This window comes from Besnoitia besnoiti, chromosome VII (genome assembly GCF_002563875.1).
Source record: "Besnoitia besnoiti strain Bb-Ger1 chromosome VII, whole genome shotgun sequence".
Classification (NCBI taxonomy): domain Eukaryota; phylum Apicomplexa; class Conoidasida; order Eucoccidiorida; family Sarcocystidae; genus Besnoitia; species Besnoitia besnoiti.
Window position 1 is genome coordinate 950,547 of NC_042362.1, and position 16,250 is coordinate 966,796.

Here is a 16,250-nt window from a genome sequence, read left to right on the forward strand (position 1 = left end):
GACCAAATCTCGCAACACACGCCTGAACGCGCCCCTCGTTCTTGTCCTTTGGTAGCCAGCACACCTAGACTACAAGGTGCGCATGAGGTGTCTAGCAGCGCTGCGCCTCGCTGAAATACGATAACTAGGGCCTGCAAACGAACTCAGGAAAACATGGTGGAACCCAGAGAGATATGTAGTGCAGACACTTCATCTTCGCCACCTGCGAATGACAACCACCCGTCCCTGTCTTGCGACGTTGGGTCCACCGGGGTACGACGCCGCTAATTCCACCGGGTTCGAACGTATGCATGGATCTATTAATTTATATGCATATAGTACCCCAAATTAGTAATGTATGGATTTATAGATTGATGCGTGTAACGGCGCTTTAAAACGCTGTGCAACCCTCAACGAGAAATTGTCTTGCTCGAGATAACACTTACATAACTCTTTCAGTACCTGCTCGGTGTGTTCGTTTCCATGTGCAGGTTCAGTTAAGTTTGTGATAAGCTCAGGTACAAAACAGTGGGACTCTTGTGGGCCTCGAGAGGAGTGCGTGCTTTCCGTTATTAGACATGTTCGCTTTAATTGTACATGCTGTGTGTTTATATTCGTGTGAATCGAGCAAGCTTGTTAGAGCGAAGAGGCTATACGTGAAAAGGAAGTTGCGATGCCGTTTCGCTTGTGAGTTGTCTCTTCTTTCATAGCGCAGAAAGCTGTAGTTCCTGAGACTCCAAGTCACGTTCCGTTGCACTGCCCCCCCCCTGTACTTCGGGCACAGCACATTCCGTCTTTGTCATGGCCGTGATGGTATCGAGGTGATGAAATTCAAGATGGAGCTGGGGTGGTATATCCTACGGTTACGTACAGGTCGTTGGTTACCCTTTTTCCTCCACTTTAACCATCTGCGTATCCCTTCCTCGTCCTGCGGCCGCTGAGGCAGGCTCCGAGATATTGGGATAGTTTCCCGTCTCGATGCCTGACAATTCCAGAGAAAAATCATGGGAACGCCTGGGTTGTCCTTGCTCCTTTGCCTTCTTTCGTGGGGTACCGAGATATCAGGGGACCCAGACACACACCTTGCAAAAAACCGCGTTCAGTCTGTATCGGCACTACGGCGCCAAGTGCACGTCTATCGATATCTACGAACATCGAGTTTTTTTCTCAGTTTGTATTAACGAAACGATGGGTGAGAGAAACTGTGCGAGTGGGCCCCTTCAACATGTCTTTGGCGACTTGCGAGTGTAGGGGACTGTGAAAAAACAGCAGGACGGGTCATTTGTATGCCATCCCATGCGTCGCATCCAGTGTATAAGCGAAAGAGGGACGTCTCCCCACGTGGAAGGCTCAATTTGCCGTGCCGGTGTTTCGCGGGCAGACCACGGAAGTACCTTTTCCCCTTGCTCGCTCCCAGGTATTTAGGCAGCCCCTGCCCCAAAAAGGTATGATTTATCTGTGTGCCTTGCATGTTCCTCTCTTTAGCACCGGTGGTTACGTGTACATTGAGGGCCGCGGTGCGCCACGTCATTGTGAAAACAACGACCAGGCATTCTGCAGGCGGCATACGACCTCATGTTCCATGCGTCTGAGACAGTACAGGATAGTGGAACAGCAATACATATATATCTGGACATAAACAAAATTATGTGCGCGTGAGGTCACTTTCCGCACCATGAGGTGTACATTTTGTCTCCAGTGTGCAGTGTTTCCAGCAGGCTTATTGAAGAGTTGAGCGTCCCGTCTGTGACAGAGTTTAGGATAAACACTCTCGAACAGTGGCTTCATTCGATGAGTTAAGAGTTTAGCTTGCTACAGAACGTCGAACGGGACGTTTCATGTGGCTGCAACACACCGCCTGTGCTTCCACCTCTCCTCCACATATATGCGTGTGCCTGCACAAAGAGGTCATAGACATCTACATATCTCTTTTTCTATACTGGAGCTGGAAGCGACGCGCATGCGTATACATAGCAGACATTTCGTATATGGATATATACTGTACGTTTAGAGAATGACGAGAGGGAGCTTGGTATCAGATGCTCTCGTATGATGCGATTGCGCTCGTTAGATCACCGCGGCACCCGCACCCTTTGCTCCTCAAGGTTGGCTGCGTGAAAAACTACAGAGTGTTCCGTGCTCCGTGATCTCGGTTTTTCCGGGTGAAACGACCTCGCAGAGGAGAGATATTGCTGAAGAACAGACATGGTGATGTGGATGCGTATACAGGAAACGTTTACAGAACAAAGCATTATGAAATTACTAAGAGTATTTGCGTGCACACTTTCTCCACGGGTGAGGGGCCCGAACACTTGGGACTAAATGCGACTAACCACCTCTCTGGCATGCATTGTTGTGACAGCAGATCCAGGGTCCACGAGTGAAGTGCTGAGATAGAAGATGACCGCCGCACTTCACCCCCAACACGTGAGAAAAGGACTGGTCGCCTCTCAAGTTGCGGACGACACACCCGTCCCCCAGTCTCCACATCAAGACTGAGTAGTATGCACTCAACCTTTCTTCCTGCTTCCTCCTATAGCACACATACCTAGACGCACGTGCAAACACAAAGACGTACGTGCACATGCATATATGTCGGGATATGCACGTCGGGATACGGGTAGCCCGAACGAATAAAACAAATATTTGCACAACGGCAAACTACACCTGCGGGTCTACGAGTGCCCTTCACACGTGACGCACCAATGGAGGCACCCCACAAAAAATGACCTCGCGTTTTCGAGGCCTTGAGGGTGAAGTTATTTCTTGAAGAGCTCGGCTGTGAATGCAATTCACGGAGATACGCGGCAGTCGCCGTCAACGGCTTGCCAACTTTCGCCGTCGGCCTGCTTCTCGCCCTCAGGCTGAGCGTTGCCGCCCGCAGAGCGTTCTGGCGCTGCTTTCATGGATTGCTGAATCTTCTCGAGCGATCGGCCCTTCGCCTCTGGGACGAGGGCGAACACGAAGACTAAAGACATCACGCTGCCCACGATAAAAATCGCAAATGTGCCTGAGTAAAAGAACAAAATATGCCCCGCATGCGAGTACACTGTTCGTGATCAGTGAGGTCTCAAAGACGGCCTGGAAGAGGCTCTGGAGAACATGTGCACCGAAACATCCTCACCTCTCAAACTGTTCCATCATCCATGCACTGTATCGTTGCTCAGTTATGTCACCTCTGCGTTCCAATTCTCTTCTTTGCCGCCTGCTGTCTATTCCCTTCCACGCTCCCCCCTTGCTGTCTTCCAACTTTGCCATCCTTCTTCCCTTCGTAACGTTCCCCTAGGTTTCGCAAGCCGACACCTACCTCCAAGCGCAGGCCGGCCTCACAATCACTAGGTCGTTTTTCTCGCTGCTTCAGCTATCCATCTTCCGCGCTTGCTCCCCTTTCCGTTTTGGACCTCACTGTCTTTATCGGTACTTTGTGTGTCATTCTCTCCACCCCTCTTCCTTCTGCGCATTTGCAACTTACCAGCGTGGGTGACGGCTGCAAAGAGCGGCTCGAGGCTGATTTGCAAGATGAAACCCAGCACGTGGCAGGTCATGGTCGTCAGCCCGACACCGAGGCCGCGCACGCAGGTCGGCACAACCTGAAAGCAATCGATAACAAAGCCGCTTTCATGCCGTCTCTTGGCCTACAGGAGATGCGAATATAGCCCTCGAGAGGTACCACCCATGGATGTGCCGACCTGCTGAATAGACCTTTGCACGCATCGCACGCCTCCATTGGACTCTGCTATGTTGCAATGTGTTTCTATGCGGGCACCTTCCCACCACCTGTGAAAGAACGCAAGCCAGTTAGGCCCATCTTTCCTGAGTCAAGCCCGACCATGAACCCGAAACCCGAAGCACGCATGTACCACCCCTCTTTGCGTGAGCTCAACAGAAGGAGTGAAGCGAACAACAACACCGCGTATGGGTAAGCCTGTACGCGATGAAGTATGCGCACGCCTTTGTCGCCGCGCCGCGAGAGAATATACATGGTCGGCACACGCGCAGGAGGGCACGAGTGAACACTGGATTGCGGAATGGGTTTCGGGCCCCAGAGCTCGTTCAGGGTGAGAAACAACTCACCTCACTAGCGATTACGAGCATCAAACCTGCCCAGCCAACGCTCCAGAAAAAAATGTAGCTAAGAAGCGCAGAAAACACCACGTAGGACGCTGGCTCCAAACTCCCCAAGCCTGCTGCCAGCTCCTCCAGGCCACACCGTCCACTCAGATATCCGTGCTCCAGCTGCAGCGTGCCGAAGGAAACCTGGAAAGCAGACAGACAGCAGTGAGAAGCGAGTCCCATACGACGGATAACTTCACCATGTCATGCTGAAACCCCTCCTGCAGACCCCGGGCGGAACACTAGTTTTGTTCACGAGCTGCTGCTTCAAAAGAAATCTTTGCTTTCCACTTGCTTCTGCTCGGTTAGCCGTACAGGGAGACCGTGTCGCCTTCTCAGCACACCGCCAGCGTCGCTATGCCCAGGAGCGACACTCGAAGAAATATCGCACCCTGTGCGTTGCATGAATGTGAGACTGCGCATTCGTTTCATAAACCGGCATATATGTACGTACTTACCACGCCTTTAGGCCCATATAGACAATCACACCGCTTAAGTGTACTCATGAGGAGATACAATTCAATCTCACGAGCTGGTACAACATAGGACGCGAGGCATTCGTTGTATTCTGTTCCGCGCTCGTTGGCAGAAAACGTCGCCCGCAGTCGCTGCGACTGCTCAATCTCTTCTGAGCTCTGCGTACCGTCAGCAAAATGTGGCACACGCAGCTGCCGCCGACGCCGAGGAAAAGAAGTTTTCTTCTTCCCCAGATATCCACGAGGCAAACGCACGTGAGAACGCCAAGCATCTGAAAAAGACGCAGAGACCGAAAACATGCCTGGAGCCGCACGCATGAATGAAGCCCTGACGCCGAGAAGAGAGCGGGACGCCTTGCCCGCACCGCCGCCCACCAACCCATAGAAGCGCATTTCTGCGCACGCATGCATCCACACACGTCAACACCCAGTAAGTCTTTTCGCATTGTTCGCCCTCGCTACATGTCTCATTGTTAGTAGTATAGATATATAGATAGACAAATAGATAGATATATGGAAAGATCTGGACACGCACTGGGCCTGCACATTTGCAGAGAAGTGTGTGTTGTCCTCGTTTGTTGCTGAGAAGTATGCGGCGACGCGTCGTTCGCCGTACCTTGGCCATGCCGACGGAGAAGCCTGCCGCCCGCGTATCGCAGATGCCCGCAAACTGGAAAATGTCAACCACGAAATACTGAATCGTGCTGCCGCCAGTCGCAAGATGCGCCAACGCGCAGGCGACCGCGAGCGCGAGCGTGCGCCCGTGGACGGAGATGCCTCGGTGAACCTGAGAGGCCAGAGATGAACGAACCCGGTTCGCGTCAAGAACGGCAGAAAGACAGCGAAGTTGGGGCCTGGCAAGGTGGAGGCGAATTCCACCGCGTCGCGGCAAGTTGAGAGGAACGAAGAAGGCCGAAGGGGCGGGAGAGCGACAAGAACTTGGATCCCGCCTAATGGCCAGTATGGATGACACCTGGACGTGTATCCTCCAGCGTACTACCCCAGAGAAGCAGGTAGCGCACCGAGCTGCGGCAGAACGACCCCCGTCCATGGGCGTGAGAGCAGGCGAGAGAAAGAGGCTACCAGCAGGAGCACTACACAGCTGGAGAGGGAACTTTGAGGAGAAGGATTCATCCAGGGGTCCAAACCACAAAGCGAGGCGAACCGGAAGGCACGCGCGGCAGCAGATACGGCTACAGAAAAGCAAATCCAAGACGCGAACGCCACACGAGAAGAGACGCTGCAAGGGACGTGGAACGGGCTCATGCCCATGTGGGCAGGAGAGCGCAGTCCGTACACAGAAGACGATTTCACCTATGGCCACGGCGTTTTTTTCAGCATGGGCCGTCAGTCGCAGCGTTAGACTCTTACAGTCTTTATGAATTCGCCTGCAGCAAGCGGCGCCTGCTCTTGCGACTGTTTCATGCTCACGACGCACGCGGCCGCGCAGTCGCGGTCCATGCCGAGTCTCCGAAGCGCCCGCTCGGCCTCGGTGAACCAGCCCCGCTGCACAAGCCAGCGTGGGCTCTCAGGCAAGAAAAAGAAGAGACACAACGCCTGCGCAGAGAACGCACGACCACAGGTGAACAGGGTAAAGAAGAGTCAGCAAACGGACGACATCCACGCAAACTAGGCCCCACGCCGGAAAGCAGGCGCCATCAAGAAGATACGGGATTCTGTCCCAAGAACAGACGACATGCAGGCAAGCCTCAGAGAAGGCGTATGCCCGTCTGCGCGCGCCTGCTTGCAGTCTCGCATGCCGACCTGCGGAGCGCTCGGGGTGCCTCAGTGGCTGCATTGCGCCGCAGCGCTACTCAGCAACAAAGGACTCGCGATACAGACGCATGCAGTAAATCTCTTTCCGATGCTTCACGCGTCGAGGATGCCGCTGCTGGTGTCCTGTTTCCTCACCTGAAGGACACCTAGCGCCGGAATCACGCTGAGGAGAGGCCGCCAGTTCGCAGCCCCAACGGCCCATGCCGCTCCATATGCGCCAAGACACCCTGAGAGCCACCCAGGTCAACGAGCCGCGACAACTGCTACGGTCTTTGTAAGAACCTTTTTCTTCAAACATCACCCTATTTCCTACGAAAACACCTGTGTCCACCTTGGCTACGCAAATATATATAGATTATATGGTTCAAAGAGAGACAAGAAAATCGGCGTGCTCCACTACCATGCATGCAACCTGCATCTGTGCCTATGCTTGGTCGTTCCTGCAGATGTTCATGTAAGATATATGGTGTCTGCATTTGTTGCATCCCCAACCAACTTATGAGCTGAACAGAGGGGCATTTTTGCCGGTTAAACAGCCCCCAAGCAAACCGCTGAAAAAGAACGCGCAGAGAGGCTTCCTCAAGCGAAGACTCACCACAAACTTGAAGAATCTCCTGTGAACTGACCAGCGCGCCCCGCAGCGCCTGTGGAGAGATTTCGCTAATGTACGCGGCGAAGACAACAAAGCCTACGCCGGACGCCAAGCCGAGGAAGAAACGTCCTAGCAACAACAGCTGCAGGCAAAGAGCTCTCAGTCGTTACCTAAATATGAAACTCCGGCCGGGCAATGGTGTGACAGACAATGAACGAACATGATGCAGCCGGAGGATCCGGACACACAAAACATGCGTTCCTGACACGCGTACGTGCAACTCTACGCGCTGCAATCGAGGCTGCGCCTAAAACACTGGGCAGATTTCTCACCGAAAAGGCATCGCTGCCCGATATGAGCGATCCGCCGATGACGACCAAAAAGTCGCTCGACGCAAGCGCCGCCCGGCGGCCAATGGCGTCCGCCAGCACACCGCCAAAGAGGCCTCCAATCTGCAACGACGACGCGCAGAGCAAAGACAGCTGCAGACGCGGTTCAGGTCTTACTCGAGAGAAGAGGCGATCCGCACGTCTCCGTTCAGTGGGTCGCACGCCGCTCCTTTCCCTGAATATCTCATAGAGGCGCCCTGCGAAGAGCGGCCTTCATCCAGGGTAACGAACAATGGACAAAGAGCTCCTCTGAACGCTCGCCAGCGTCAGCTCGCCCGATGTACAGTGTATGACGCGCACTGGATGCGCAGAGCGCTGGTGTGACGGGCGCACCGCTTGACACCGAAAGACACGAAACTGCGGCTCGTGCGCGCGTATATGACTATATATACATATATATAGATAGATACATATATAGATGTACCTACGTCTGTGCGTGCACAAGTGTGCGCATGCGCATACACTGTAGGTACATGTATCGACGTGGACCAGATGTTGACGGGCGGACTGGGCTGCAGCGAAACCGCTCACGAGGTGCAGCGTCGCGAGCCTAGAGCAGGGCCTTACCGCGGCTCCAGGAGCAAGGAGGGCGATAAACAAGCTTTTGTCCGCGCAGGTGAAGTCCGATCCGCAGAGATGAAAGGTGTGCTGGACGGGGTTGAGAACGACCGACACGCAGCAGAGGTCGTATCCCGCGACTAGGCCTGTCATGCATGCGGTGACAACGGCGAGGAAGAAGCGGATGCCAAGAGGCGACTCACGCCCACTGCTGCCTTTCTTCTCTTTACGGGCTGCACCATCAGTTGCGGGCGCCGGCGTCTCCGCCTCCGCAGGCGCGCCGATCTCCGTCGACACAGTGGAGACTGAAGGAAAAATTTTTGTTGGGGCGGGCGCAGCTGCCGACGCGCGCGGCGGGGCTGCTGGAGCCTCAGCGGATGCACGCGGCGCTGCAGCAGCCGCAACTGGAAATACCGTCACGTCCCGCGTGCAAGACGCCGAAGCCTCGACGGGCGGAGACGCCTGCTCGGGCTGGGCTGCCGGGGACATCGCGGGGCGCCGGAATGGACAAAAGTTAGGGGGACACTCGAGGCCGAAAGCTCGGCGTTTGGCGCGCCCACGGAAGTGGGCGAACGCTACGAGAGCTCGGAGCAGCACGCAGACGAGACGCCAGAAGACGGCGAAAAACGCGACAAAAAACGGAGAAGGGGGAAAGTTTGACTGTCCGCTCGCTTCGTAGGATCCAGCCAAACGTTCTGACGCCGCCGGGCGTTAATGTCCGGGGTCAGGTGTGCTGCGGCTTGTCGTTCGCCGTGAGCACCTCCATACCACTCAGAGGTGCCGCGGCCGCGGCGCGATTGCGGCGCGACTGCAGTGTTAGGTCGCGGAGGACGCAGAGCGGCGGACTTTGGCTGCAGCCGCCGGTAGGCGCTTGGACGTTGGCGGCGGTTCTCTGGATGCTAGTCCTGAGGCGGAGAGGGGCCGGCACGCGGGAGAGGCAGAACAGACCCTCTGCGCGCTCGCGTGTTCCACCTCGGCCGTCCCCCAGCCTGGTGCTCGCTTCGACCGTCTTTCTCCTGCCCCCGCAGATATTGCCGTCGTTGAACCATGGAAAAAGTCGACTGCGGCCGCAGCGAGGACTGCGCGACTGAAAGACAGAGTCGTCTGCTGTCCCCGTATCCGAGCCCCGCTGGCAGCAGCGCACCAGAAGCGTGTTTCTACCGATATAGTTAGCTGTACAGATGCAGTTTGCCAGCGCAAGCTCAGCCGGAGGAATCCCTATCGAAAATGATACAGTCGTTCTCTACACCGCAGCACGCCACCTGCTTGCTCCTCAATCAGGCTTCGCGCCGGGAACTCTCTGCTTGCCACACCCGTATCCGGTCGCGGCACCCTCTCACGCTGATTAGAGTTGAGAGTGAGTGGACAGCTAAAAGACGGAAAAGTCAAGGCGAGGAGATACGAAGAGTCAGTACAGGGGGCGCGAGTCCGCGGAAAGCCTGCGGGCGAATCCTGCAGGTCTCCCGGTGAAACCCTGCGCGAAGTATCACCGGGTAGCCACCACGGGGACGAAACAAGCTAGTAGCTATACTTTCCAGAAAGGGCGGACACGCCGAAAAAAACTACTCAGTGGTGAAAAAGGGAGAGGCGGGGAAGTCAATCAAGGCTGTGAATCGCCCTTGCGGTGCTTGCGCTACGGGTATAAATGTGCATATTTTCGACGACGAACGGGGCTTGCACTCTCCAGTCCGCGGTGCCGCGAAGAACAACCGGGACGACTACCGCCGATGCAAACACGGCAGAAGGGAGTCGAAGGAGAACAGAGTCCCGTCTTCGGCGTAAAATAAATGCGGACCAAAGGCAGAAAGTCAAGATGCCGAACAGCCTCGTCTGCCAGCTCGAGAGCTGCCGGCCCGCTCCGTACGCGCAGCGACGTGAGGTACCGCAACATCCGAAAAAACGGCAGCTGCGACGCTCCCCCCGTCAAGGCACATTTATTTCTAGATTCAGAGTGGGAAACAAAACGAGCTGCGTTTCAGGTATCTCCGGGATTTCTCTCGTCGAGCCAAGATCTGCCGAGAGAGGAGGTTGAAGGCCGACCGAGGAGCTGGCGATGAGGAACAGCGCGAGAACAGAGACTGTTACGGACGGGCTAATTGAGCTCTTCTTTCCGAGTTGCGCATTCGCGGGACTGTACTAGGGAACATGGAAAGAAGCCGGACATAACGGAACTAGAAAAGCAGGAAGAAATCCCCGCAAGCGCCCCAGAGACACCGTGGTTGCGCCGCGCCCATGAGTACGAAAGGACGCTGTTGCGCGGGCGACCTGCGGTAGGCTGCGCTTTTGTGCATCCCCCTCGGACCATCGATTCTTCGCATGAATCGAAATAACGAATCGTGTCGGCTGCGACGGGGTTCTACAACCCGTCTCCCCTAAATAACAACACAAGCAGAGTCTAGTGTCGCTCAAGCTCAAGCCGGAAGCTTTTTTTCAAGTCAATATCGCATCGACGCAGCCTTCCTAAATAGAGGGCATGCCACAAGTGCGAGAGGAGTCTCGCGAGGCAGAAGACAAAGCGCGCAGCATGCGGCGTAGCGCTCGTAGTCGTTAACGCAAATCCCGTCTCTCCGTATGGCGCCAGCTGTTCACACGGGTAGAAGATACGCAGTTGCCGGCAGAGCTCCATGCGCAGACAGCAAAACATCTGACCTCATGGCGGCGGAGATTCCCTATGAATTACCGCGCTTTGCGTTTGCCGGGAGCTCCGCGTGCAGGAGCCGCGAGCGATCGTCACGCTTTCGATTTTGCGTCATGCGGCATTCGTCGAAGGCCCTCAAGGTCCCGTGTCTGCACACTCGAGTCTTGTTCCTACGGACGGTACGCGAAGACCGGCACATCTTTTGCAGGGTACACTTTATGTCTCGTCTGCTGGGTTAAGAAGCGTTCGTCGTCTTCGTTGTAGGTTCTTGTCTCTTGTGGAAAAGGTCAGAGCCACGCGTGGATTACGGGCATCAGAGCGGTGCCGGCCTAACTCAGCTGGCTCGCGTGCTGACGAAGAGGCGTGGCGACCAAAGACTCCGTTTTCTTCATACACTGCATAGTCCCTTCAGTCTGCCGCTTCCGCGGACCCCCCAAACAGGTCTTTCTCCCACATGTTGTGCAGCGACCCTCCTCGTTGCGGATCCCAACTGACATCGCGCATCCACCCCAAGTGGAAAAGAGTCTTGGGGCGGACTCGCACAGCGACCACTTGTATTAATGCCATCGACGCGGGTTCATCGTGAGCAGGAGAGGGCACTAGGACGCACCGTTGCCATTTTGGCTGCAAAAAACGGTCTTCCGCTTCATTTCCTCCTCATTTTCCGATGTGGCCTGCGGCCTGTGCTCCAACCCGCAAAAGAGCAAATGGCAATAGAAAGCAAAGAACAGGGAAGTCAGAGCCATCCCCCACTCCTCGCCCCCTCCCTCCGCCTACTCCATCTCTCTCTCCGTATCGTCTTGGATTATAGCTTCCGTGCTTCTGTGACAGCGAGGCACAGTGGAATCGCGGGGCGCACTGCCGAGTTCTTCCGGCACAAGGTCCACAGCTGCGTATCCCCGAGTCCCCACTGATGACAGGGGACGGTGCGAAGAAAAAGCGGTGTAGGCAGAACCGGGCCGCAGGCCTTCAGCGTCTGCGGATACGAATTCACTCCGAGGGAGGCGGCAGACTACACGATGCGTGCGCCTTCAGGAGAAGGCGAAGAAGTCGGCGGCAGCGCAAAGGAAAGGGGCGAACTAGGCGAGCAGGCGTCAGCGAGTGAAGAGCCCACAGCCGCAAACCGAGGCACCGAAGCGGCTTGCTGCGCCGACACCCGCAGCTCGACACGAAGCGCCTCAAAACGAAAGTCGAACAGGAGAGAGGGCAGCTGTGAAAGACCAAAGAAGGGCCGCCGACGCGAACGTGCTCAGATGCAGAGGAATGGACGTGTAGCTCATTTTTCTCAGGCAGAATCCCACTCTCGAGAGGAGGGCGACGCCATCTGGATCTGCGGTGTGTGCACGCTGGAAAATCCGCTCAAGCATCTTCAGTGCGGAGCCTGCACGGCGGAAAGGCCGGAGGTGTACGGAGATATTGAGAAGGAGCTGGATGACACAGGGAATGATGACGATGCAAATGGCAGGACGGGTGAGCGGAAAGGTGCAGGAGTATTCGTATCCATGTTAGGAGCACGTGACTCGAAACACCCGCAGAAAAAGAAAGCGTCTTAGCCATGGAAAGCGACCCCAGGAACCGAACGGCCAGGCAAAGCATTGCAAAACGAACGGAATATGGCAGGAACACGGGAGTCTTTTGGCGCGGTGTGGCGCCATCGCCGAACTCGTTTCTCGTGCTTGAAGCGGCTCGCGGTTGATGTGTTTTATGCCAAATTTCTGTTCCCTTTATTAAATTTAAATCTTATTGAATTGTTACATTTATGTGTAAGAAATTCTTCTAGATTAGTTCCTAAAATTAAACAGTGTTTAGGAGTGATGAGGGCCCCGCCTCGAATATAGGGTTCACCACGTATACGCCTCTCTCCCGTGTAGTCGAGTTACTATGCCGGCGGTCGCAGGGCGTTTCCGGAGGCCGAATTCTTCGTCTCGCGGCGCTGGATCACGTCTTGCGGCAATGCCTGCTTGCTTGTTTGCGTCAGTGTTTCGGTCCCCAACTTTTAATTCACTTCTCGAAGCGTGTCTCTTGTCCGCAGATACCGCCGAGGAAGCCGCGGGGCCAGAAGAAGAGGTGAGTCGAGAAGGCGTGAAGTCGAAATGGACTAAACAAAAAGACTGGTACGACAACGTGGAGGTGTGGGTCTGCCGCGAGTGCGAAGAAATACTTCCTGTTCTAGTAAAATACTGTCCCGATTGCGGCTCACTACGCAATACGCAACTGCCTTGACATGTGTCATGGCGTCCATTCGCCATCTCCTGGGCATGCAGCTGGCGCTCACAGCTCCGTACTACTGTGCGCCTCTGAGTGACTTCTTTATGTGTTACACGCAGGCAATCCTCTTCACAGCTTTATCTGCGTGATGAAAAAAACAGACAGGGAACGTGGCGTGTGTATTAGTTCACGCTTTACATAAATTTTGCTTCTACAGTGTAAGAACTCCAAAAGGTCGGGTCTGGATCGATAGAATGCCGGCAAACGGCAGACACGTGCAATAATCTGAAAAACCGCAATCTGCTCAGGCACACAAGGCGTGTGCATCCGGCAGTGCTGTGTGCGGCGTCCCAGGAGCTGAACCAGCTTACTGAGAAACACAAGAACGGAGGATATGGGTCGTGTGGGATTGGCAACTGCTCGTTAACATCTTTCCGTGTCGACACCGTATACTGAGCTATTTTTTGAAGAAGTCAAATGCTCCTTCACGCCAGATCCGTGAAGGCCGCCACTTGCTGTCGCGCTCCGGCGGCGCCATAAATGGCCACGTATCTCTCATACAACGCTGGAACACATCTGCTATGGCGACTTCCTGAGCGCAGACACCACACATACACAAAAACATACTCGCCTAGTTCCGCGCCCTCCTCATTTTCCCGCAAAGGTTCCGAGGGAGCCTTTCTGCCCTGGGCGTCCCCCCCGCCCCCCCTCCCCCCCCCCCCCCCCCCCCTTCCCCCTGTCGCATAGACTTTCGTTATATCCAGCAGGGCAAGGAGTTACTGCGCGACGGTCCTCTGGTGGCTTGTTCGAGTCATCTATGCTCCTGTACGGCACCGCAAGTAAATGTACACGCCCCTCTAGACAGCACATGTCCACGATAGTCTTCAAGTCCTGAAAAAACACGCACCACCGCGCGGCGACGAAACGCCAGATGTAGAGACGATACGGAGCCAGCCGCTGGGGCCACCTTCTACGCATGTATCGGCTTGAAAGCAACAACGCAGGCGCACCACGCGGGCGCCTCTGCGCGCAAGGCGGTAGGACTTACGGCGACTCCTCGCGCTCGGCATTGTTGGTGATCGCGTAGGGAGTTTAAAGCGTTATGAATGAGGCACCGGTTGCGTTTCGTGTCTTGCCAGGGCATCGCGTCGCCCCCCGTGAAGAAAGTCGCGACGTGCCCACGACGCTCCATACCGGCTGGCGCACCCTCCAGCTCGTCCAGCCTCTCCTCGCCGCCTAACGCGCTGCGTGGACCTTCAGCCGGCACGCCTGCGCGTCTACCAGCGAGAGCTGAGCAGCCAGCGGACTGCGCGTCCACCAGCGCAGGGTTGATGCGTTGGAACTGGTTTTCGTCCACCCGTTTAGTCGCCCACCAGCTGCACTGGCCGCTGAGGTTGTAGGCGCGAATCTCTGTGCAGGCGACGTGTCTGCAGTTGTCCGGCGAGAGCTCCGCGCGCGCAAAATCGAAGGCGTGAACCAACTCGTGAAGGAGCACGCGGCGCAGCTCGAACGGCGACCAGAAGCAGTTGCCGCAGACCCACACCGTGTGGTACACCGGCGAGTAGCCGCCGCGGTGAGGCGGCGGGCCTGCAGGCGCCGCGGCCGGCTGAGAGGCCGCAGGCGCCTTCTGCGCGCAGTCGACGACAATTAGGTCGACCGGCGCGCCCATCGCCGAAAGTGCGTGAACCAGCGTCTTCACTCGCCAGTCACGCAACGCAAAGAAGCTCCAGACGCGCATCTGCTGCCGCTGGAGCCACGTCAGCGTCTGGTCGCCGAACTTGACCAGAGGGGACGAAGGGCCTTCGAGGGCTCCCACCCCATGGGGCGCTTCCGCCGAAGACGAGGCGGGCGTGGCTGGCAGCTCGGCCGGCGCAGGCAAAGCGCCGCCTGGAGGACACGCCGCGTGAGGCGCAGCGGAGACACAGACGGGGGCAGCGGCCTCTGCTTCTGGAGAATTCAGCGACGTGGGTGAGGCTGCCACAGAAGGACAGATCGAAGCGTCTGATGCCACAGATCCGGGGGACTCTGCGCGAGGCCGCGACGCCAACGGCGGCGACTGCGTAGGGAAAGGCGGGGGAGAAGCTGAAAGCCGTGCGTCAGCTACGGTGGTGTCGGTAGGCTCCGCCGCGTCTGCTGCCGCGCGAACGTCTGCAGAATCGCACACAGATGTCGTCGGTTGGGGCGAGACAGTCTCAGTAGCGGGGGAAGCCTTCTTTGAAAGCCAGGAAAGCCACCTCCACTCGGCGTGCCAGTCCGTGTCGGAGCTGTCGGAGGCCTTGTCGGCTGCATTCGTCTGGTGCCGCTGCGTCGAAGCGACCGGTTCCTGTGACGTTCTTCGCTCTCCACGGCAGGCTGCAGATGTCGTTAGGTGCGCAGAGGTTCGCCGAAAAAAGAAAACAGGATGCCCGCAGCCGCGGGCTCGAGAGGATCCCGGGGCATCGCAGCACAGGGACGACCGACTGGGACGGGCCCCCAGGCGCGCACGGCGCTCAGTCATATTGCGTAGCCTCTGAAATGTCTAGGACAACGGGAAAGGTGGGAGAATAAAAAGAGAGGAAGTGGATGTGAATCACTAGCGCGACGGCTTCGTAGAGACTGGGCGTCCAGTCAGACGCGAGCGGAACGAAGTGGGCACTAATGGCGCACGACGAGTCTTTCAGTCTCTCTTTCCTCTTTCAAGTGTAGAAGGGGGCGGCCCGGAGAAGAGAACAGAGGGCCACTATTCAGAACTAGATGGTGTGAGAGAAAGGCGCACGCATATCTGGCGGCGGCGAGAGTGCCGCCATTGGGAGACTGCGGCGCGCAAAGATGCTGTTGCATGCGTATGACCAGCACTACTAGGTGAAGTCAGTTGTCGTCTGCCATGAAAGAAGTGAAATTATCCCTACGAACTTCGTATTTCGGCATTGGAACCTTCGGCGAAAATCTCTGCGGCACAAAACGGTCACGCTCAGCGCGTGCGAGTCCACTCGCACCCCTGAGAGCATGGAAAGAAATGCGGGGCCTTCTCAAGCAACCGGCCTCAGCCGGATACGGAAAGAGTCATGACAAATGACGGGCGAGCGTTGGTACGAGACAGGTCTGAAACCACATCCAGACTAGCGCGTGTCGTAGTACCGAAATCCACGATCCTGGGGCAAAACCAACTCATCGGCCGCCTTGCATTAAGTCAGGCAAAACCGCACACACTATGCTTCTATGGACGAGACAGACGGCTCGAGAGAGCCATGAGGCAGTGAAAAGAGTCAATTTGGGACGGGGCCTTCGGAAGCAGACGAACTGGCAGAAGCTGTTTACGGGGGACCCGAAAAACTGGAGACACCAGACGCATGCACGATGCGGGTGTCGAGGGCGTCGCCGCTTAGCGGAGACTGAAGTCATGATAAATGAACACGTCCCCCTTACGTTTTTCAGCAGGGATTGGCTGGGCTTGGTCTGCACACCCCCGGTTCAACAAAGAATGGTAATGACGCCCAGTAGCTCGAAGGACTTGCCTCTGCTGCCGTCGACTTTGACCGAAC

At 56.3% G+C, this 16,250-nt stretch overlaps 3 protein-coding genes across 3 annotated transcripts; 1 reads left to right on the forward strand and 2 right to left on the reverse strand.

Moving 5' to 3' along the window:
* Positions 1 to 2,771: 2,771 nt before the first annotated feature.
* On the reverse strand, positions 2,772 to 8,372 carry BESB_077310 (sugar transporter ST1; the record flags this gene model as incomplete). The annotated part of the gene is made up of 10 exons (XM_029366092.1): positions 2,772 to 2,989; positions 3,452 to 3,569; positions 4,054 to 4,236; positions 4,736 to 4,840; positions 5,185 to 5,355; positions 5,940 to 6,125; positions 6,480 to 6,571; positions 6,940 to 7,078; positions 7,269 to 7,388; positions 7,893 to 8,372. 10 exons carry the CDS (start codon positions 8,370 to 8,372, stop codon positions 2,772 to 2,774), a joined length of 1,812 nt encoding a protein of 603 aa, XP_029217523.1.
* Positions 8,373 to 11,774: 3,402 nt separating this feature from the next.
* BESB_077320 (uncharacterized protein) lies at positions 11,775 to 13,185 on the forward strand (the record flags this gene model as incomplete). Its single annotated transcript, XM_029366093.1, has 3 exons — positions 11,775 to 11,991; positions 12,554 to 12,651; positions 13,084 to 13,185. 3 exons carry the CDS (start codon positions 11,775 to 11,777, stop codon positions 13,183 to 13,185), a joined length of 417 nt encoding a protein of 138 aa, XP_029217524.1.
* Positions 13,186 to 13,699: 514 nt separating this feature from the next.
* BESB_077330 (uncharacterized protein) lies at positions 13,700 to 15,226 on the reverse strand (the record flags this gene model as incomplete). Its single annotated transcript, XM_029366094.1, has 1 exon — positions 13,700 to 15,226. One exon carries the CDS (start codon positions 15,224 to 15,226, stop codon positions 13,700 to 13,702), a length of 1,527 nt encoding a protein of 508 aa, XP_029217525.1.
* Between the last annotated feature and the right edge of the window lie 1,024 nt (positions 15,227 to 16,250).